The 24,091-nt window shown below is 39.1% G+C and overlaps 1 protein-coding gene and 1 long non-coding RNA gene across 9 annotated transcripts in view; one reads left to right on the top strand and one right to left on the bottom strand.

Annotated features, from left to right (window-relative positions):
- Nucleotides 1-24,091, top strand: part of kcnn4 (potassium intermediate/small conductance calcium-activated channel, subfamily N, member 4) — a 75,809-nt gene that overhangs the window by 41,685 nt on the left and 10,033 nt on the right. For 4 of the 8 annotated variants that reach the window (XR_012391640.1, XR_012391642.1, XR_012391641.1 and 1 more), the window contains 4 exons: nucleotides 10,575-10,634; nucleotides 10,752-10,939; nucleotides 16,302-16,423; nucleotides 23,093-23,162. Coding sequence is in view for 4 of the 8 variants with exons in the window: in XM_073925407.1 (XP_073781508.1) it covers nucleotides 16,302-16,423; nucleotides 23,093-23,162 (192 nt within the window). In the remaining 4 variants the exon portion in view is untranslated. The remainder of the gene's footprint in view (nucleotides 1-10,574; nucleotides 10,635-10,751; nucleotides 10,940-16,301; nucleotides 16,424-23,092; nucleotides 23,163-24,091) is intronic. The other 4 variants (XM_073925407.1, XM_073925408.1, XM_073925409.1 and 1 more) reach the window with 1 other exon arrangement.
- LOC141378062 (uncharacterized) overlaps nucleotides 1-24,091 on the bottom strand; it is a 40,993-nt gene that overhangs the window by 12,600 nt on the left and 4,302 nt on the right. The window contains exon 2 of the long non-coding RNA XR_012391649.1: nucleotides 10,783-10,911. This is a non-coding gene — a long non-coding RNA (uncharacterized lncRNA). The remainder of the gene's footprint in view (nucleotides 1-10,782; nucleotides 10,912-24,091) is intronic.

Genomic DNA, 24,091 nt, shown 5'->3' with positions numbered 1-24,091 from the left:
ATCAGCCAGTCGACGAGATAATTGAGTATGCGGATGCCCGCAAGCCGAAGGGGCACTAAGGCACTCTCCGCAAGTTTGGTGCAGAAATTGGCGGTGGCGTGGAAGAATGGAGACATGGAAATACGCTTCCTTCAGGTCTATGGCTGCAAATTAATCCCGAGGACGAACGCATTGTAGAATGCGCCTCTGCGTGAGCATTCTGAACGGCAGCTTATGCAGACAGCAGTTCAAAACGCGCAGATCTAGGATTGGTCGTGACCCACCGCTCTTTTTGGGTACGATGAAGTATGGGCTGTAAAACCCACTCTCCATCTCGGCTGGAGGAACTGGCTCGATTGCACCCTTCGCCAGGAGGGCAGCAATCTCCTCTCGCAAGACAGGGGCGGACAGGGGGTTGACCCTGGAGAAATACACGCCCGTGAACTTGGGGGGCCGTTTCGCGAACTGAGTCTGATTGTGCGTATGAGCCACCGCGAGGGGCTGGCCCGCGCTAACCAGGCAGGCAGAGCCCTCGCTAATGGAGTCATCGCTACAATCGCTGACGTACCAGCGGTGGGGCAGCACGGAGTGGGTGTGCTGATCCGGGAAGCACGAGGGTCCCGCGGAAGAGCTGGAGAAGAGCGATTCGCTCTGGCTCCGCACCCTGACTCCGGAGAGGGGGCTGGAGGGCTGAGGGAAGGGAGACTGTCCCCCCAGCGCTCGTGAGCCACTGGCGAAGCACGTAGAATCTGGGAGCCGGAAGGCAGCGCGTCCCGGACTGGCAGAATTCGTGCTGTCACATCCGGGGAAGGGGAAAAGTGCTCTTTGATGATGTTTTGGTGGCACTGAAAAGTACCGTTGTAATCGGGGCCCCGCCCTCCAGCGGGGAAAGAGCAAGTTTCCTCTTTTCCGGATGGCCTGTCTCAGGGACGCTTCGCGGTCCGTTTGCTGGACTTAACGGCGCCCTGGGCAGGGAGGGCTGCCTGCTTTCGAGGTGTACGCCGTGCCCACTTGGCCGGAGGCGCAGTCGGGGGCGGGGCAGCACTCGTTGGCGGGCGCCCTCGGCGAGGAGAAGCGGAGGTGGATGGCTCGGCGGGCGAAGCGGGCTTACGGCCACGCCGATAGATGACATTGCCCATCGCATCCGACTGCTCTTTCACCGCCTTGAATTCCTGGGTGAATTCACCGACGGTGTCGCCGAACAGGCGGTGAGGGTGGAGGGACACGCAGCACGGGCAGAGAAAGGTGCCCTCCAAGACTGCGTGAGCCTACTGTGCACTTCCGAGAAGAAGGGGACAAGAGGCTTCGAAGGCTTCGCCTTCTGGTCCTCTATGTAGCAACCATCTAGTCGGTCCGGCCGCGGAGCTGGGGGATAAACCAGCTCCAACCCCACGGCCGAAGCAGCCAGGGAAAGCACGGCTAACATGTCCGCTTCAGGATCCGATTTGACGGCGCTCACCTGCCCGGAGGGGGCAAGCGGGTCCAGATCTTCGTCGGACAGTGAAAGCCCACCCTCCGATGCTGCGGAGGACATCTGATCTCCGGTGTCAGCGAGCGTGAGAGCTACGATCTGGTTAGACCGATCACTCCCACTACCCGAAGCTTGGATGGAGCGCCGTGAGGAGCGAGAGGTCCGCGAGCCCGTGGGCGGTGGATTATCTCTCACTGGAACCCTCAGATCTGCCCGAGCGCCCGCTGCTTTTTTAGAACAGGAGGCAACTGGGGTGGCTCGCTCTCTTACGAAAGTTAGCCGCGATCTTAGCTGTGCAACGGTCATGGCATCGCAATGACGACATGAACCACCCGCGAGCACTGCATTAACATGCTGGACCTCCAAACATGCAATGCAGTGATCGTGTCCATCATCCGGAGCCAGGAAACCCCCGCATCCAGAAACGCACAGTCGGAGCGCCATCCTGAAAAGGACGTGCTGCACGACTGTGTTGCTCTTTTAGGAAAGTTGCAACAATACGCACCGCTCTGGAGGACCGGACCCAAAGAACCGCAGGCAAGGGAGAAACCCAGCTCGACCATCTGCCGCCGCGAAAACCCACTCTGGACCGGAAGACACTCGTTCGCTCTGAAATGCTGAACAGCAAGAGGAACCCTCATCGACTCACTCAGAAAGGATTTAAAGCGAAAAGGATGGCGTTTGCTCGCTCCAGGTGTGCTTATATGCTGGGATAATTGGCGATGCAGCACACCTGCGCAAGCTTGCGCTGCCAATTCATTTTCATTCATTGGCCCGTTCAATACTCTCCAGACAAGCGGCTTCTGATCCGAATCCTCCCATTCGTGGATTTCAATCTATCCACTCTATGGCACTGAAGTTCCCCAACCGAAGGGGAACTGTCGTTTGTGGTGTTGCATTGCTTATTGCATAATAGCATTGTTATATTTGACTGTATCATATAGCAAATAGCATGTTCTCACATGGTTTTTTTTTTTTATTATTTGTTTTACAGTTTTGAAAGAGTAAAATGTACATGTGGTTTTCAACAGTTTTGTCTGTAATGTGTCCCAGACTACCACCTGGGGCTATGTTTTAATGAGTCTAAAGTCTAAAGTGCATTGCACAAAAGCATTAAGAACATATCTAAATAATACACTCTGCGCCACGGCGCATGGTCTAACAAGGTTGAGCTTATGCTCTTAATGAGTTATGGATGTGTTTTGAGAATAACATGCATTAAACCAATCAGAGTCTCCTCTCCCATTCCCATTAAGAGTCAGTTGCATTGTGCCGTGGAGCATTTGCTATTTACATGGCGGACTTTGTAAGTGGAAAAACTAAATGCTTCACTATCGAGAAAACAGTTAAACAGACTATTTGCAGCATGAGGATAAAGAATGAGCCTCTTTACTTTCTCTTTATTTTGCTTTTACTCTTTACTTTACTCCTTTACTCCTGAAGTGTGGTCAAAAAACTGAGCTATATTCAAACACGTCCTATTCTTATGCCCTATATGGGGATGCATTCATCTCAAAAACTTGACAGGTGGACGAAAGTAAACTTGTTTTTATTAAAACAAAAATAAATATGCATATAATAAATAATACTACGAATAATAATAATAACATATAATAAAAATGCAAATTGCGATAAATAAACTAAAAAGGCCCCTGAAATGAGGCATGGAGCTAGTGGTTTTTATATTTTCACAAAGTGGCACAAATGGATTTTTTTAATAACGCGGTACAAAACATTAAAAAAATTGCTGTGGTGCTGAACTGAAAATAGCAACAAATCACACCATACACGTCTTGCGCCTTATTCCACCTGAAGTTATTGTGATTGATCAGATATACTTAAATATGTTTGGATACATTTTTATGATCTCATAGCCATTCAATTAAACAATATTCATGAAGTGACCAGTTGTAAACAGTCCCTATACTGTATTATTTGATAATTTGAATAGTTTGAATCTGAGGATAACAGTTGAAGAATGGCAGAATTAGTCAAAAATCCGAACCAAACAGCACTTACATCACTGCTTCTGCTCTGATCCCAAAACTCATTCCAGCATATTTAGATGCCAGACACTACTAACTTCAAACAGGAAGTGTTCTATAGTAAGATTAAACACAATTAAGAGCTTTGCACAAAGGGATAAAGAAAGTACCCCATGTCCACAGTTAAATGCACTGCTAGATCTTTCATGTTGTGGGTCTGTTTTTCAACCAGACCACCTGGACTCGTATCTTGTTCAAATACATGGCATTAGGGCTTTACATTAACACCCGCCAAATGCAGGTAGATTTTAACTCTGGCGGGTTAGACAGACACCTCCACTAGCCACTTTGGGTGGTTGGAAATCTGCTACAATGTGTAGTTTTCTTGAAAGCAGGGTTCGACAATAAGCATGGCCCAAAAATCGTGCAAATGTGATCTTAGAATCAAGAAGCAGCACGACTGACAAAAATAAATTTGTTCTCGCGAGCAAAACAGCCAAAAAAAGGTAAATACCCTAGGAAAGGATGATCACTCGTGCGAATAAGTGATGTGATGTATGCAACTGTTAAAAGACGCGCACGCTCCCGTTTACTTACGCAAAGCAACTTTGCCTAGAAGAAGCGCAACTGGTGCGATCTGAAATAGACTAGACAAAGAGCAATGATCGTTTACCCACAGACAGTCCTGCTGCTTTCAAGAGCTCAAGATAAAATAAAAAAAATACACGTTCTTTTGTAAGCAGCAGCGGTCAATGCTTTCATTTTCATTTTTTTAGATCAGGTTATATATTAACCGTGTGCACGTGAACATCCTCTCATTATCAAACACTGTATGTTTTACCTGCTTTCTTTTGCTTACAGTTATTTTTGTTAATATAATTTAATTATATTTTGTTTACAATAAGTTTGCTTTAATGGAAGATTACTCCCCGTTTATTTGTAGTTAACTGGTGATCTGGGACTTTTAGCCAGGACAGATTACTGTGCATATTTTAGATTTATGACAATAATTATTTTTTAAATGTAATGTTTTTTAAAGAAAAGGTTTTTGAATTAAAAGTGAAAACAAAAAAAAGTGAACCTATAAAGCTATATTTTACTTGTTTTGACACATCAAAAATTTGTGGCTTAGAAATACTTATTTGGTGTGGTCAGTGATAAATTTGGTAAATCCTTAATTTTGAGCCCTGAAAAGTCATGAAATAAAAACTGATTGCATTGCGCCACAACCCATTTGCTCATACAAGAAGTTAAATGAATGAGAAGGCATGTGGACTTAACACAATACCTAAATCAAGTAATTTTAGCATGTCAAGGTCAAATTTATGCATATAAAATATATTTTCCCAACAAGAAAAGTGTGGCTAGTGAAAATGCAGTGGCTAGTAATGTTGGAAATCTGCTAGCCACAGTGACTGGTGATCAAAAAAGTTAATGTCAAGCCCTGCATGGCATCACATTCAATCAAATACCAACAGATAAAAAAATTAAAACCTGACAGCCTTGCCTGGAAATTTTATCATAGGCTGTGGTTGAATTTTAAATAAGACAGCGAATCAAAACAAACCAAATCAACACAAAAATGGGTCACTGAGTACAATAGTAAGGTTCTGCCAAGATCTACCAACCTTGAACTCTTTAGAAAATGAGTGAAATCTTTTGCAGAGGTTGGATAAGAAAAAAATAGAAAAACCATCAGCTTAACAGAAAAAGAGTCAGAAATGTTATTTTGGAAAAAGAAAGTTGCAAAAAATACTGGAAAATAGGTACCAACATGTACTGGAGAAAAAGATTTATTTCATAATGATACTTTTGTAAATTTTTTATTAGTTGTGATTGCTCAATTGTTGTGTAAAAGTTAATACAGATAAAACAGCTAATTTATTGTCACACCTTACTTTGTTTATAATCACCAAAGGTGCCAATAGACCTGACCACAACTATTTGATGAGGATGTGCAACACATTCATTCATTCATTTTCTTTTTGGCTTAGTCCCTTTATTAATCTGGGGTCGCCACAGCGGAATGAACCGCCAACTTATCCAGCACGTTTTTACGCAGCGGATGTCCTTTCAGCCGAAACCCATCTCTGGGAAACAATCACTCACACTAATTCACACTCAAACACTACGGACAATTTAGCCTACCTAATTCACCTGTACCGCATGTCTTTGGACTGTGGGGGAAACCGGAGCACCCGGAGGAAACCCGCACGAATGCAGGGAGAACATGCAAACTCTACACAGAAACACCAACTGACCCTGTCGAGGCCCGAACTAGCGACTTTCTTGCTGCGTCATCGTGCAGCTATTTTAAAATAATTGTTTAAATACCTCCTTTATTTCTCTGAAATATGACACAACACACATGTGCATTAATGGACATTGACAGCGTTTACACGGAAATCTGTAATCAAATTATTTGCTTTAATCTGAATAAGACAATATTATGATGAAGGTGTTTACATAAGTTACTTTTTGAATGCTCCTTTCTTCATTCAGTTTTGCATCACCACACTATTCACATTTCCGCCGGAGTTTGACAAATGAGATATTGGATGCAAGTTTGAACTGCTGGAAGATTGTTGTTTTAATTGAATTTGATACCGCATGCTGTATGTTTTGCGATTCAGGTGTCTGTGGTCCTTTCTGACTCGGTAGGTGCAGAGAATAGTCAAACAGCCTTGTGTGTATAGACTATCCTGTCGCAAAATGCGGTGAAAGTCCTACACGAGGGTAACAGTTTGATTGCAGTGTTTACATGTATGTACTATACTTCAATAATGTGACTAAAATCGGCATATTCCACATGTCTTAATTCGATTTCTGTTTAGTTAGATTATGACCCTAATCAGATTAAATTAATCAAACACCACTGTTTACATGGTGGACTCTTAATCAGAGTAATGTCCTAATCAAATTAAAATTGTCCATGTAAACGTATTCATTAAAGGATTAGTTTACACCAACATTTTGTTATTAATTACTGACCCTTGTGTTGGTCTATTCCGTTGGCACCTTTGTTGTTCTTCACAAAACAAATTAAGATATGTTGGATGAAATTCCAGAACTTCCTCTCCCTCCATAGACAGCAATGGACAGAAACAGTTAAAGTACAGAAAAGGAAAAAAAAAAAAAAGAAATTGTCAAAAAATTCCATGTTTCGTAAATCAATTGTGATCATAAAAAGCTCCATGAACAATTTTGTGCACAAAAAACTTTAAAATGGCTTTGTTTCCCTTTATCTTTTCTTCTGCTAGAGATCATGATGCGCATTACAGGCAATACGACCTATTTATCAGTAGTTTTTTGTATTGCCTATAGTGAGCATACACCCAAATATGAAACTGAAAACATAATTAATGAGGGGGGCGTAGATTTTAAAAAAAAATCATATTCATTTTATGAAACTATTAGAATTACCATGTTTTATCCACAACCTACTATAAAACAAAACAAAACAGTAGTTAATAGTAACATTGTTAACACCTTAGTAGTAAATATAAAAAACAACATGCAAATAAAAAAGCCATCAGCCTTTCGATTTTCTTGTGACTGCTGGGGTGATTACGTTTTATTTAAAATACAGCAATAGCGTCAGAACATTGATTTTATTTAGGACACAGCAATGTCATGTTTAAGACACAGCAACAGTGTCAGCACATTGATTTTATGGCACCAGGTTAAACTTTACGGCACTCATGTACATTAAAAATAAATACAGTCCAAAATTGAACATGGAGTGGCCTTCTCTAAAATTAAATGACGAACAGACTTGGCCTATTGGTATGTGTGGGCTTGTGTGCAAAGTTTCTATATTTATTACTACCTATTAATATGGGTGTCACGCTAACCAGCGATCGTTCTCCATAGATCGCTGGTTCTCACACAAATACCATGGACTACACTTCCGCCTTTTCCTGGACTACATATTCATACATGCACTTCGCCCAGACACCCATGCTCACTCATCTAGACTGATTACACTCGCAACACCTGAGGACTATCAGAGACTGATTGCATTCACTACATAAGCCACACATTCACCCTTGCAGTTTGCAGAGTCTTTTTATCTCAGATGACATTACAACGCGTTTACCCTGTCTTGTATTCCCGTGTTTCGATCCAGCCTTGTTTAGCCTTGTTCTCCTGTTTAGCCGCCTGCCTTACGACTTATAGCCTGTTTACTGACTACGATTCTGGACTGCCTTAATATACCCGTTTGCCCCTGTTTCGACCATTGCTTTCCTGACACGAATAAACCTGCATTGTGGATCTTACCTCAGTTGTATGTGTAACTCCCAGCATTACAATAGGGGATGTGAGCCACTGGCATTGTTACTTTAGGGGCTGCAGGCTGAAAAGTTTGGGAAACCCTGATCTATCGCTTTAATCTTAAATATTTCTACATGAACATATCTAGCTTTAATTTAAAAATACTCTCCATTCACACTAGGTTTTGAAAGCATTTTTACAAAACTACCTGTCTACACTCAATTACCAGAAAACACAAATATTATATTACAGAGCATGAATGTAGTAGAGATTTGCTGAAATGATACTGAGAGACCAGAAATGATACAATTCTCACAGTTATCTAGTATAACATCTCACTGCTTAATACTGTATCCAATACACTTTCAATTACAATTGCAACTCCAGTAATAATCTTAAAAGTAAGTGCCCTCATGTTTTCAACCCGGGCTCATTGTGGAAACCTAGCCCCGCGGACGTTTCTGCGGACCGCGATTTACGTCCCGGGAGGTACGTATTCGAGCGTTTTTTTGTTTTCACGGATCCGCAAGAGGCCGCTGTGTGCGCTTTTTCGCGTCTCGGGCGCCTCTCTGGAGAGCACGGCGTTCGCGCCCGTGCCGTTCTCGCGCGAAAAGCCGTCGGATCGAAAAAAAAAAAAAAAAAGCAAAAGCCCTCGTCTTCGATTTCGACCGCGTTTTCGGATCCCACCGCGTTCTTGCCCTTATTTTTCGGATTCCATTTTTCGTCTTACCTGATTTCCGGAACCTGCTGTTCCCCGGACTCGATCCCGCTCGTCGTCCACCGCGGCCGGCTCCGGCTCCTGCTCCGGGGCCTCCACTCCGCCGACGCAATGCTGTGAGCTAAGCGGACAAACTGATTGCATCGGGAAAGCCCTCCACTCGGAGGCGAGCCATCGGCCGGCGAGCGCAAAGAGGAGGGGCGGAGCGGCGCCACACCGCCCCGCAGCGTTCGCTCGAAAAAAACCAAACGCGGCCTTTACGTACCTCCGGCCACGTAAATCGCGGTCTCCAGAAATGTCCGCGGGGCTACGTTTGCAGAATGAGCTTGGGTTGCATGTTTTTCTATAGGGCAGCAACTGTGAGGATATTTGCTTGAAAGTAATATGATTGAAGATATCAGTGTTCTAAAAGAGACACCCTGAAACATATAAATAGAAATCTATTTGTTCAATATGCATCACATATCTAAACACACATCATCATTCCACCTAAATTTCTAATTTATTCACTTGAGAGACTCAGGAGGCTTAAAAAAACCTATCATTTCTTAAGGATGTTAAGGCCATCTTGGAAAGGATGGAAAGAAAAAGATGTTTTTAATGGATCTGGATTAGTGTAAACATAGCAACAGTGTTCAGGACTGTACAGTGTGAAACGTCGGCGCATTAAAACACCCAGGATTAATTGTTAACCCCGGGTAAATTATGAGCAATGTGAAGCAGGAAGTTGAGAATGACCTAGGGTTAACTTTTCCAAGTGTGAAAAGCTCTATTGTCTTTTTGTCCACACCTACACTTACTTATTTCCTTATGACCGATTGGGTAGCAATAAAAAAGATACGTTAATGATAATAAGACTTAGCTTAGCCATTTGGGAATGCTTAACGTAATCGTTAAAAATATCCCTCCGCTGCGGATGAGGAACATAAAAAGCAATGGCCTGGCGGATGCAGAGGCATGGATGGAAGCAGCAGTTATTTTCCACATTGCACGCGTGTTATGATTTCGTAGATTTTTTTTTTATAATATTATTTTTTCCTTAAATAGGGAATTCCAAACAGCAGCGGAGTGTGGGAAAATGCTTAGGACGGCCAGGCAGAGATGAACACAGAGCTCTTAATAGCCAACAAAAGGCGTCAAAGGGAGGAAACAATCAGGTCGCTGTCAGGAAAAGAACTTGTGTCAGTTCATGAGAAGCTGAACCGCGGGCAGGAAAAGCGATGCACTGATGTGCGTCCTGTGAGCGTGTGTTAGTGATTGTGCTGGAAGTGAAGGTGCTGAAGGCTAGATCTTGAAGGTGAAGTGGCTGCCCGAGTGACTTGCGTTCCTCTAACAGGATCCATCTGTGGTGTGCTTATCAGAGGAAAGTAGGAGAGACCCCAGAATAAAGGTAGAGAGGAAGATACATAAATTAAAAGAAACCCCTTTTACCAGGCCAGCAGAGACAGGTGTTATTCAATTTAATTCAATTTATTTTATATAGCGCTTTTACAATGTAGCTTAACATAGAAATAAATAGTAACTGTGCCAGTCCAGTTTTTTAGAGTTGAAATGCAATTTATTTCAGTTCAGTGTGGTTTATTTTTCACTGCTGAAAGTCAAAACACTGAAAAGCACATCCATCAATGTGCAGCTCCACAAGTTCCAAACCAAGCAAGCCAGTGGCGACAGTGGAGAAGAACAAAACTTCACCAAGTGACGAAAGTGAAGGAAAAAGAGACTTCGAATAAAACCAGGCTCAGTTGGGCTTTTCTCTTCTAGCCAAACGTTCTGTGCAGAGCTGCAGGCATTTGAGGCTGGAGAACACTGGACGTCCATTGTGGAGAAACTGCAGATGTGAGAGGTCACCGCCGGCTGTTTAGGCTGGCCTCAGTTTAAGAACCATAAATGAGAAGGCTCAACCTCCTTTAGTAGACTTTGCTATTCTGGGTACTATCAGAAGTCCTGAGTTTTGAGATCTTAAAGAGTGGGTTGGATTGTAGCGAGACAGGAGGTTGGTTAGATAAACAGGAGCTAGATTATTTTTATTTAGAGGCATGCAGGGCAAATAAGCAGCATGCACTCGTGGCCATTAATACTGAAAGTTAGTACTTAATGTTTTCCACACTAAAATCATGTTAACACACATATTGTTTACATCTTGCAGCTACAGTGTTGAAAAAGTGAGCATTACGACATTCACAAATTGTCCACATTCACTTCCATCGTAAGTGTTGATTGATTATTCTTTTAACATAATCATGAAGGTCTGTGCTTTCAGCTTGGCAAAAGCCATTTCCTGTCCCTGTGTGTGCATGTATTTGTGTGTGTTTGCATGCCACAGGTCCAACTCATCAGGTCCTGCAATGATTTACCTTGATGATACTTTAAAGGAAGACATCTGGACACAGTTGGACTCTCTAATAATAACCACAAACACAGACTGCCAGGGAACTTGTGACGTCGTTATGAGCAGCTCTTCAACAGGAAAAACCATGCAGAGACTGCAATAGAATCAAAGAAAAGAGAAATGTGTGATTCAACGAAAAGCCATTGACAGCCATAATCCACATATAACTTTATGACAGCTATTCTCATCCACAAACTACCCTTAGAATAACTATTACTTGTCCTTCCGTTCCCGTCTTTCCATTTTTATTTTCATCAAGGCCATCCCATTAATAAACCACACCGGTTTCCTTGCATACATCCTGTGCAGATTTTCTAGTAAATTTAATGGGCAGTAACATTTACGGTAGTTTAGTGTAGTTGCTGAACAATTTAAAGGGATAGTTCTTCCCTCCTAAAAAAATGAATATTTACTCACCCTCAAGTGGTTACAAACATTTAAGAGTTTCTTATATCTGTTAAACACAAAGGAAGATATTTTAAAGAATGTTGAAAACAAGTAGCCATTGACTTCCAGGAACCTTTGAAATCACCAGTTTGGTGTGTTCATTAAGACACTTTCATAATCATGGCATTTGTCATGAATAAGAATGAGGTTTTATGCATGCTTATGACAAATGTTATCGAATACTACTGTCATTGCTCAAATACATCAATTTAAATGCAAAGATTTAATTGTTTGAGATGTCTTTGTTATAACAACTTGATATTAGGGTGACACAGTGGCACAGAGAGTAACGCTGTCACCCCACAGCAAGATGGTTGCTGGTTCAAGCCCCTGGCGGTTTATTCCACTGTGGTGACCCCTGATTAATAAAAGGAAGGACTGTTAAGCCAAAAAGAAAATGAATAAATTAAATTGATATTACAAAGACAACATAAATTGTCATAAACATGTCCTAATGTTATTAAAATTGTATCATGAATATTTTTCTGATTATTTAACAAAATTAATTTGTCATTAAAACTTATCTTTAAAAGTGTCATTAATCTGTCAAACTGTTATAAGAGCATAATTAATATTTAATTACATTTTAATGACAAATTTAATTTGCATCACTGTCGTTGAGGTTAAAAAAATAATGACGCTGTAATAACATTTATAATGTGACACATGACAATCATGTTTATGACGGATGTATGACAAGTTATGTTGTCTAGGTAATTAGCTAAGCTAAGTTTTCATGACAAAGAAAAAAACAATTTATGATGTATTTGAGCTCCAGTGGGTAGTGCTGCTGCCTCACAGAAAGAAGGTAGCTGGTTCGAGCCCTGCCTGGGCTTTTTTGTGTGGAGTTTGTATGTTCTCCCCGTGTTCGTGTGGGTTTCCTCCGGGTGCTCCGGTTTTATGAAGGTAATTCAGTAGCAATACTCGAGAGCTTGCAAATGTAAATGTGAGCACTTGTGATAATAATATTTGTATGTGTAGGTTGAAATGTACACTTACAGCTCTGATGTGAACAGCTGAAATCCTCGATTTGCACACACACACAACAATCAACACACTTGTGTTTTGAATCGGAAGTTGCAGATTAATAGTTGTGTATTTGTAAAATGTCATTCACAAATACAAAGTGACAGACACACGTGTGCACGGCAAATTTGACTGCATCTTTGCTCTACAACCACAGGTCGGCACTCACAACCTCTCAGATTCGTCAGTACAACTACAAATCTCCCGCGCTCTGACTTTTGCTACACATCTCCCGCGATCTCTGTAGCAGAACTCATCTGTGCACTCGCAGATGCAGAGGCGTGAGCAGCGCGGGGCGGGGGAGGGGCGGGGCTGGTGTAAAGCTGTTTCATTGGCTGAAGCCTGACCAATGAACAATGCCAGCAGCCAACAGGACTGAGGTGCAAAATAATCATTTGCCACGATTATTTTATTATTTAGGGTTTATTTCAACTATTTTCTGAAAAGATTTTTGTTAAATATCATTAATTCTACTGTAATGTACATACCAGTAAAAGAGCAGCAAAGCCAGTTTATTGGCTACAGCCAGCCAATGAGATGGGGCGTTTCTGTTTGTCAGCACACAGGGCAGCTCACGTTGTTGGAGGCCTCGAGCAATCAGAGGGTAAGTTATGATTTTTTAATAATTATCTATATGTTCAATACTGTTAGCTAAGCTAAGGACTGTGCTGGGTGCTTCTCTTGTGTGTTTTTTATATAAGAAACAGTTATGAGTTATCTAGGAGCTGCTTTCAATCATGTTATATGGTTCTAAAGATACGATTCAACCCACATGAAATAAGAAGTTGTAATAGTATTTATAGCAAATAATAGTACGTTTTTGAACCATACTAACTATAATAAACTGTATTATACTGTATATATTGCAGTATCTACAACTTTGTTAATGAATGCAACAGCACACTGTAGTATTAACTAGCATAAACTTTAATAAATTGAAGTATACTTATATGTATATATATATATATATATATATATATATATATATATATATATATATATATATATATATATATATAGCTTAAATTTGAAAAAATTGAAATATAGCTATCTGTTTAAAACTAAACATTCTAATGCCATTTATTATGCAAATATCAAGTTGAAACAAATCTGTTAAGAACACGCATTTATATGTAAAACCTAATACATTTTAAAGCAGTTTCATTTCTTTCTAATTTATACATCTACATGCATTACATCTGATTTAGGTCCACAACTTGCATTCTTCAACATGATATGTGTGTTCAAAGGAAGAGCAACTAGGTGAGGGAGACAGTGTCCATCGCTCAGCTGAGGGTCCACTTTGAGCATCTCATCTGCAGGGTTAAGCAACATAAGCTGAACAGTCATCATCTCTCTCTATTACAGCGAGCATCAACCAGCTTTACACAACGGCCTGCTTTCTGACCATTAGTAAAGGCTTGAGCAAAGTATTAAAGAGGAGATAACATTTGATGGGTAATGATGAAGTTGGATTTACCACCTCCATCTCATTATGAACAAGGAAAAACCCTGAAATATTTCAATACAAGTAACTAGACATTTGCACTGCACTTATTTGGACTGTAAATTTTATTTGACAAATTACATTCCCTTACAGAACAGGTGTCAAACTCAGTTCCTGGAGGGCTGCAGCTTTGCAAAGTTTAGTTCTAACCCTAATTAAACACACCTGATCAAACTAATTGAGTCCTTCAGGTTTGTTTGAAACTTTCACTTAAGTGTGTTGAAGCAGGGTTGCAACTAAAAACGTGCAGGGTTACGGGCCTTCAGGAACTGAGTTTGACACCCCTGCCTTACAGTAAAGTGTAAAAATACTACATTAAACAATTATCAAAATAAAAGTTGTGTGTGTGGGTGAGTGTGTGTTTTGTTCAAATCTGTAGTCATCTTGGCAGGTAAAAAGAGAAAATAAATGGTTGGCTTCCTCTTGAACGATCTGAATCATTTTGAAGTGTTTGTAGATGAGCTGGATCCTCATGTCATCTTTAGCATGAATAAAATCCTATTCAAGCTATGCAGCTTCTCTGAGTTCCTCATCGACTTGAAACATGCTGATCTCTCCTGTCACTCCATCCTTACAGGAAACTGAGAAATAACCTATAGTTAGTAACGTTCATAATTAAAAAAGTGATATAAAGGACACACTGTACACAAACATGTAAAAAGATAGATGGATAGATAGACATGATGCAGGTTATAATAACCAAAACCGGTATGATCTGTAAGAAACTGAAACGCCTAGTGTTATTTTTAATTGCTATTAATGTGTGTGTGTGTGTGTGTGTGTGTGTGTGTGTGTGTGTGTGTGTGTGTGTGTGTGTGTAAATATACTTCAATTTATTAAAGTTCATGCTAGTTAATACTAAAGTGTGCTGTTGCATTCATTAACAAAGTTGTAGATACTGCAATATATACAGTATAATACAGTTTATTATAGTTAGTATGGTTCAAAAACGTAATATTATTTACTATAAATACTATTACAACTTCTTATTTCATGTGGGTTGAATCGTATCTTTAGAACCATATAACATGATTGAAAGCAGCTCCTAGATAACTCATAACTGTTTTCTTATATAAGAAACAAACAAGAGAAGCACCCAGCACAGTCCTTAGCTTAGCTAACAGTATTGAACATATAGATAATTATTAAAAAATCATAACTTACCCTCTGATTGCTCGAGGCCTCCAACAACGTGAGCTGCCCTGTGTGCTGACAAACAGAAACGCCCCATCTCATTGGCTGGCTGTAGCCAATAAACTGGCTTTGCTGCTCTTTTACTGGTATGTACATTACAGTAGAATTAATGATATTTAACAAAAATCTTTTCAGAAAATAGTTGAAATAAACCCTAAATAATAAAATAATCGTGGCAAATGATTATTTTGCACCTCAGTCCTGTTGGCTGCTGGCATTGTTCATTGGCCAGGCTTCAGCCAATGAAACAGCTTTACACCAGCCCCGCCCCTCCCCCGCCCCGCGCTGCTCACGCCTCTGCATCTGCGAGTGCACAGATGAGTTCTGCTACAGAGATCGCGGGAGATGTGTAGCAAAAGTCAGAGCGCGGGAGATTTGTAGTTGTACTTACGAATCTGAGAGGTTGTGAGTGCCGACCTGTGGTTGTAGAATGGAGATGCAATCAAATTTGCCGTGCACACGTGTGTCTGTCACTTTGTATTTGTGAATGACATTTTACAAATACACAACTATTAATCTGCAACTTCCAATTCAAAACACAAGTGTGTGGATTGTTGTGTGTGTGTGCAAATCGAGGATTTCAGCTGTTCACATCAGAGCTGTAAGTGTACATTTCAACCTACACATACAAATATTCTTATCACAAGTGCTCACATTTACATTTGCAAGCTCTCGAGTATTGCTACTGAATTACTTTCATACGGTTTCCCCTACAGTCCAAAAACATGCACTACAAATGAATTGGGTAAGCTAAATTGTCCGTAGTGTATGTGTGTATGTCCTTGTCCTCCAGGTTAGGGGTTGAGCGTTGGGCTAATGACCCAATTCGTAAAAAATTTGATGTTATGAAACACCAACATGGTGCTGCTAAATATCAACTTTTATATAAAAAGCCCTGGGAGTAAGTATGATTTATTCGGTTATGGCAAGTTGTCAAAACAAAGACAAAGACATCTCAAACTATGTCACATTTGACATGACATAACTGAGTGAATGACACTTATTGACAGTTGTCATAAGCATGCATTAACTTCATTTGTATTCATGTGTCAGGTCATGATTTTCAAGGTTTCATGACTAATAATAGTCTAATAAATATCTTCTTTTGTGTTCAACAGAAGAAAGAAACCCAGGTTTGGAACAGGTGAAAGGTCCATAAATGATGACAGAATATACATTTGCTTGTTGAACTACCCTGTTCTTCCCTGTTTGCTTAATGAATGAGCTGCAGACGCTCAATAGAGCATCTTTGTACGTTTATGATGGATAGATGACTTGTTAACACTTTTATCATCTTCTCTGTGGCGCAGATCAGACATGCAGCAGCCAATGTGCTGAGGGAATGTTGGCTTCTGCATCGCACTACCCAAACTAAATACACTAGTGGAGAACATCGACACCATCAGAGGTGCCTGCTGGAGGCCATCCGTGTGTGAGTGACCCTTCACTATTAGCATTCAGACATTACGTCACAGAATTTATGCCCTGAGAAATTCATGAGCAGAGAAAGACTGGGAGTTTTTTTAATTATTTTTTTTATAGTTGACACAAAATACTTTTGTGCAGGTAAAAAAAAATTGTTTGTTTAAAATGGATTTTATATTAACCACTTAAACTCTGCGTCTCGGGTCCGTGATGTCATCGACTTTCGCTTTCACATTTAAAGGGCTAGCGTTGCACCAGACCCCCGTAAGTGGTGTCGTTTGAAAGTGTAGTATCTATATTTTTTTGCACATATGCATCACTTTGGTTTTTATTCTACTGTATAAAAGTTATTTACACTTAAATACACAGTATTTTGCATACCAAGGTATTTTACATTGGTTCATTTTCATATTTTTTCATATGACACATGTACAAGTTATAGCTGAAATGAAAGCTCTTGCTGGTGCTCATACAGTTCTAGCATTCTTTTTACTGAATTATATTCATATGCCAAACAGTTGTTGAATGAATTGTGGTGTTTCCATGGCACAGAAATGTAAACAATACATTCATGATCAATAAGCAGCCCCAGATAGCACAGACAGCTGTCATCTCTTACCTTATGCTGTGCCCTTCAGGGCCATTCTCCTTTGTTTTTGAGGTGATGTGCATAAATAATCCTTTTATATGTCTGATGTGGTCCAAACACAGTAAATTATGTTTGACCAAACAAAAGAATAGTGAAATATGTAAACAAGGATCGGTCTCTGTGGCTTGTACAGCACCTCTCATCAGTTGGAATGCAATAACTTTTGCATAGATTATGGTAGAGACATTTTTCTTTTTTCCTATGATTACAGAAATGTGCAGGAACCAACAAAATTAATTACAGTATGCTAGACCACACAGAACCTAAAAGGTACACTTTCAAAGTTGAGTTTATAAAAAAAAAATACAAAAAGTGCCTCTTTTTTTAGTTGTTTATTATAACACAGACGACATATACAGTTATTTTAAACACTTTAATAGTGTTTTATGAAAATTCAAAGGGTTTTCTTTAATATGATACCAAATTTTTGCATTTACACCTCTGCATGTGGATTTGGGAAGCTTTTAAATTTGGGTTGGCAAAATCCAGGCGGAAATCCCCAAATAGCAGCAGAGTTTAAGTGGTTAAAACATTTGAATGAGTATAATATTTGATTTGATTATTTATAATTTATTTTACCTCATTTTAAAGATATATATTTAACTGCAATAATATGTACCTCAGAAAGAAAAAAAGACAAATGAATGACTTAAATGTACCTGGCATTCATTTGGGGAAAACAATCACAATTTTTAAAAGCTGAAAGAGCGTTAAGATCCACACATTAGCAAATGTGTGTAGAAATCCACAAATGAATCCCAGGGAAAGTTGTGCTTGTAACCTGAAGATATATACTTTTTATTTGCCAATAACGTTGCATTTATTTGATTTATTTAATTAATCTTTGTTAGATTTCACTAGGTGTTTGTGGATCCTATTGTATTCTGTTGTGTGTGTATAGGTTTATGCAGTTTATGAGGATACAGAATTTTTAAAATCAGGGACAGGCAGTATTTATGAGACAAAAATGTTAAACACGTATTTTAAATACAAAATAGTATTTTGTCATTTGAATTTAAAGGGGTTTATGAAAATTGGTTAATATTTTGTATCAAAATACTTCAGTGTCTTATATTTTTGTATTTTTAAAATACTGTAAAATACCTTGTAAGAATTCTACATTCTACGCAGCACTCATAAAGAAAACAACAGATACATGGCATGGGTATATCTGAGAGCATGTCAACAATCATTGAAAATAGTATACTGCACAATGCTAAGACCAGTAATATGTAATGGCAGTATAGTTTTACTATTTGGCATTACATAGCTTAAGAAATTAGATGGAATAAAAAATCAGTCCTTAAGAACAGGATGAGGAGCTTCAGAACATAATCATTCTCAGTCTCAGTGCTGCAGATGAAAATGCAGAGGAACTTATCTCTAGAGTAGAATATAAAACAGCTAAATATTGTGTACTGGTGTTTACTTAAGAGGGGGAAACTGAGACTCTTCCAGTTAAAAAGAACTGAAAAAATCTTGGGAGAACGAGTAAACTGCATAAATAATAGTAGCTTTGGATGGATTGCTGATGTAGATTACAATAAATTAAGGCAAACAACATCAAGATAAGTCCTACAAGGGCAAGTCCTACAATACTCTCCTGGCTCTTTCAAATGCCAGTAGCTGATCTGAAGGTGCTCTTTATAGTAATGAAGAGATGGAACGATGTCTGTCTAAAGATGTCAAAGTGGCACAATACAGTATATGTGACACACATTTAATAATACTCTTCTCTATGCAGACTTGTCAAAAACTCCAGACTCCCAATACATGTTACAGTATATGAAGAGCTTATTTGCAAAAACAGATAACTCAATTTTTTTACAGATATCAGATATCATGTTTTGCATTAAAGAGTACAATCGAAAAAAAAAATGATTTATGGAAATTACGAAGAGATTTTAAGATGGAGAATTACTAACTGGAGATTTTAGTAGCTTTCAGAAATCATGCTTTTACATCAGGTATTAAAAAAAGATATATTTTTTAATATTGTGAGCAATAAAATTAAAATAATTTTTTAATATATCACCCTTTTAAGTATAAGACTGTTAAGAGATGGTGGCAGTTTTACTGACCACACTGGAAACACAGTGAAGAGATATAATACTATATTTCAACTCATTATCTGCATAAGATGGTTTTTAAAGTGATTAAAGGGATCATCTTTAAGACATGACTTTCTGTAGGAAATTTGTCCAAAATGTATACTAAAATAAAAGAAAAAATAAAAGTTTATGAATACATCCTCATGTACAGTGATAGATTGGCAAAGAAGCTGACTTAAATTTGCTCAAAGAAAAGTTGTTGTTATGAATTATTGTATACTTCACTTTAGTCAGTCTAATGGAGAAGGGATTGAATGAACACGTCTATTGATGGAAAGTTTGCTTCAAGCCTCAAGTTTCAAGCCTCGGGCTTCAGCGTCAACGCTTGACAGAGGGCGTGGCTGAAGTTGGGGCTGACGCGATCGTCATAGCAGCGTCAGCCAATGAAATTACTCAGAAACCGGCTACTCTCTAAGCTGGTGCATACAGCAATCTGCTTGGCTGATGCTTCCGTTAGTGCTTCAAACTTCTGCAGTGAGCAATGCCACTGAATAGGCGCCTATGAATCCAAAATGCAGTTCGGCAACGGTTCGTCACCCATTCAAAGTGATCGGAAATCGTTGATGCTGACGCCCCATGTAAATAGGGCATTAGAGCCGCACAATCTATCGTTTCAGCATTAATATTGCAATGTGATCAGTCGCAATTGCCATATCGCGAGTATACGCAATGTTGAGTTTGGATTATAATTTTTCATTTCGCAAGTGCCTTTTGAGGCCTGTGAGGGTTTTGAAAGCAAATTGTACCATTTGTAACTTTGACAAATGAATTACGATAAATTCTATTGAATTGTTTATAAAACGCGAATAAGACTATGCAGTTTAAAACGTTAATAAGACTATGCAGTAATATTTTACATTTGATTATTAAATGACTGTATACCTGAATACAGGAAAACAATAAACTGTTGTTTATTTAATTTGTAGTTTTTTCTTTATTGAATTGATCTATGCTTGTTTCTTGTACTTGATGCACTCCCATACAGAATCATCCCAATCAATCTACAATTGTAAATTCTTTCCAAATAGTAATTCAACACATCTAGTAAAAATGTATTCATATATCACAGAATAGAAAAATATGGCAATGTTAGTGTTTTCCAATATCGTGCAGCCCCAGTATGGCTTAGCCTTGTGTCCTCGTAATTCAAGACACTTAACCATACTTAACAAGTATTATACTTAAAATTAGAGGTTTGCTGTGAGCGTTTGGTTTAGGGCCAGGGGTCAGGTTGGGCCTTAATTGCATTTTTACAGTATAAAAGTCATTACGCCTATGGAAATAAAGCATATCATATAGCATATATACAAGTGTTTGTATACATAGATAGTCTTATTCATTCATTTTCTTTTCGGCTTAGTCTCTTTATTTATCAGGGGTCACCACAGCAGAATGAACCACCAACTTATCCAGCATATGTTTTAACGCAGCAGATGCCCTTCCAGCTGCAACCCAGTACTGGGAAACACCCATAGACATTTACACGCATACTCTGTGGACAATTTAGCCTACCCAATTCACCTATAGTGCATGTCTTTGGACTTGTGGGGGAAACCGGAGCACCCGGAGGAAACCCACACGAAGATGGGGAGAACATACAAACTTTACACAGAAATGCTAACTAACCCAGCCAAGGCTTGAACCTTATTGTTGTGAGGTGACAGAGCTATAGATAGTCTTATATAGATGTTAGAAAAGAATAGAGAGGAAACAGATAAATTTTTATAATATTATATAATAATGGATTTGTAGAATATTTAATTTTGCTCAAAAACTTTCATGCGCCATAAAACGAAAATGTCAGTTTCACAGATATCACATTGTGCATTGCTTAGCATCTTCTATAATATATGGTCTTGTGATTATCTTGTGGTTATTGCAAAAAAGGCAGTTTCCCAGTCTCTCAGCTGATTTTTGACCAGTGTGTTGTTTACGGTGTTGTGTCCTCACATCTTCCTGCAGATAAGTTTGCAGTTCCTTCATGAGCAGTGCAAAGGAAGTGCTGATGTGTGAATTTACACTGACGCTATTAATGTCTGCAGGAATCTGCCTCTGGAATATTTGAGTTGTGTATGTATGAGATCCATCAGTAACTGTGAATAGCCATAAGGTTGGATGGATTTCTCACTTCCTGTTTTACAGTTAGCAGAACCTCCAAAAATACTGGTGCCGCAATGACAGCTGAACCGCCATGCCAGAAAGCAGACCGCCAAATGCTTAGGAGGTCATTCTGGTTTGTGTTTTTCAGGCTGTTGACTTTTTTTTTTGCCTCATGACACATGGACTCTGGTCATTTCTGCGTGCTTCGGCAGCTGCTGACGGTTCCCCTACAATTTCCATTTTGCTTTTTTGGGACACTAAATATTCAGAGACATATGCCCTGTCAGCCTGTTGGAAAGCCTGGTATCAACACATGTCAGAAAATGCACAAATGTACTGCGAAACATTTCAGTGCTGGAGATCAAATGTCATTGGCAGAGATCAAATCAATTAAATTGATTCAGTAATTGAAATAAAGCTCAAAAATGCATTTTAGATTAAAGTAGTTTTTTTATTAAATGACAAAAGGTCAAGATTAATTTAAAGGGGTGGCCCAGAGTGTATTTTTAAGGTTTGATTGTGTTTACAAGATGCAAAGCAATGTGTGCTCATGCTTTTTTTTTTATTACATTATGTTTTCATATATGTTACTTTAATTATATACAGCTACTCAGCTAACATTACAAAAACTGCCAAATTTTCTAGTTCATTTAAAAGCCCACCCCGGCTCCACCTCACCAGAAAACGTTTCGTCCAGTCACTAGCATGCTCTGTGCCTCTGATGCGTAAATACTGTCAGTTAGTGTAGCCGTGTCAGTGTCAGCCTGAATTAGGCTGAAAATGAAAAGGACACAGCTGAACCTCATGCCTACTCTCTGAAATAAAATCTGTCAAGTGTCTTTCATTTATATTGGGGTTATGGAGATGTAGAACGCAGGGAAAATGGTCACATGGAGAGACACTGCAGCACTGGCGAAGATTGTGGGTGTTTACAGCTGTTTGACTGATAAATATGAATTTGTAGCTACATTGTTAGCAGTACCACACAGCATTTCCTAAATAATTGATTTTAATAAATAATAATACTTACAGGTTGTGGCTTACAATCCACAGCTTCTTCTATTATGGTTGGAACTGCTTCTTTGTGGAGTTTTTAGCCGAATCAGCACTGAACTGGGAGAGTTTCTGGAAGCCCTCCTTTGTCAACTGCTAGCTATATCTTTTTCTATAATTCTCTGGAACGTAATTAATTGTAAGCACTTCTTTCTTTGTGTCATGTCCTTTGTAAGCCTAAATACAGAAACAGAACAAGCTCTGTGGAAATAGCAGCGTTTGACAGCATTTTAGCTTTCTCTGCTATAACATTACAGCGCCTCTGGCCACTCCTCTTCGCTGCGCAGGGTGTATGCGCATAACCTGAAGCATTTGTGATCTCACCTCACTAACTCTGTAAAAGCCAATGTTTCCCTTTGCATTGTACTTTGAGCGTATTACATTTAGAGATTTTGTTTATTTTCACACAGCTACATTACACATCAACTAAAGTTTAAAATATAATGTAGTGGACAACCCCTTTAATAAAAAAATGAAAATATAAAAATACTTTTAAGCTTATAAAGCAAATTCTATTAGTATGTACTCTATAACATTATATTAATTTAAAATTACACTGCTTTGAGCACTTGGCCTAGTGATACAAAAAGGTTATTTTCATGGACATATCATGAGCACATACAAATGAGATCGCTGAAACTTATGAATACGACTTGCAACGTAATATTATATATTATTGTGAGAGGAGAAATCAAACTAGAGATTTTTTTTTTGGCAGAAAGTGAATGTATTAATGAGCGCATGTCTTTCTGTCTTTGACTAGATTTCGTCATTTGCGGTTGAAGCAGAGGAAGTTAAGAGACTATGCCAGTGAAATGGTGGATCTCTCAAAGGTGAGTCAGGCATATAGTACACACTAGACTGGTGTCTAGATTCCTTTGGCCTAAAAAGAGGCATTCACCTAAGCCAGACATATAAATGTTCAGTGAAACTATAAAAATCTCTGTAAAATCTACCTTAAGTCTGACTGTGTCTTGTGTATTCACACAAATGGAAAAACAGGGCCTTAACTGTCAAGTTTCAGAGAGGGTTTCCCCTAAACAACTGAGAAAAGTGACTACAGTATATTTACATTGACTGTGTTTTGAATTGACAATCATATTTACTTATAAGTTTGTGTTTTGAAATGGCCTGTTCACTCAGCATATTATGACAGAATATCAGTTTATGCATAACTGATAAACTTAGGTACTCTATTTGTGACCATCACCTGATGACGGTGATACAAATAAATATTAATGATGGCGATATCCAAAATCACAAAATCTCCCATCTGGGTCATGGCAGCAATTGCTTTTTTTTCCCACCATCATGCCAAATAGTTCTTCCATTCATTCCTTGTGTCAGTTTACATAGATGTGGTTTCATTTTTCATGGTGTTGCTGATAATGAAGGTATTTGGAATGTTATGAAAAACTGCACAAAAGCACGCATATCACTTTAAATCGGTGCTCAGCCAAAGAAGCAAAAAGTGCAAATATATATATATATATATATATCCAAAGCTCCAAAAATGTCAATTTATTAAATTAAAAGGGCTGATTTAAGTTTGGAATGTTATACAAATGCGTCTGTTGTTGCCTTGGTAATCCAATTGTAATACAAAATGCAATAAGAGGGATAATCTGATATTTACGTTGTTTTTTCTGATATTTACTTTGTTGATTAACATTTTTTTTTATAAATAAATAGTGTGCTTCCACTTAGCCAGATATAGAGAAAGTGGAAGCCAAGCAATAGAGGGGCAACATCATGTGCAAAG

Source organism: Danio rerio, chromosome 16 (genome assembly GCF_049306965.1).
Source record: "Danio rerio strain Tuebingen ecotype United States chromosome 16, GRCz12tu, whole genome shotgun sequence".
Lineage (NCBI taxonomy): Eukaryota > Metazoa > Chordata > Actinopteri > Cypriniformes > Danionidae > Danio > Danio rerio.
The sequence above is the reverse complement of the archived record's forward strand: the minus strand, read 5'-3'. Positions and strand labels throughout refer to the sequence as shown.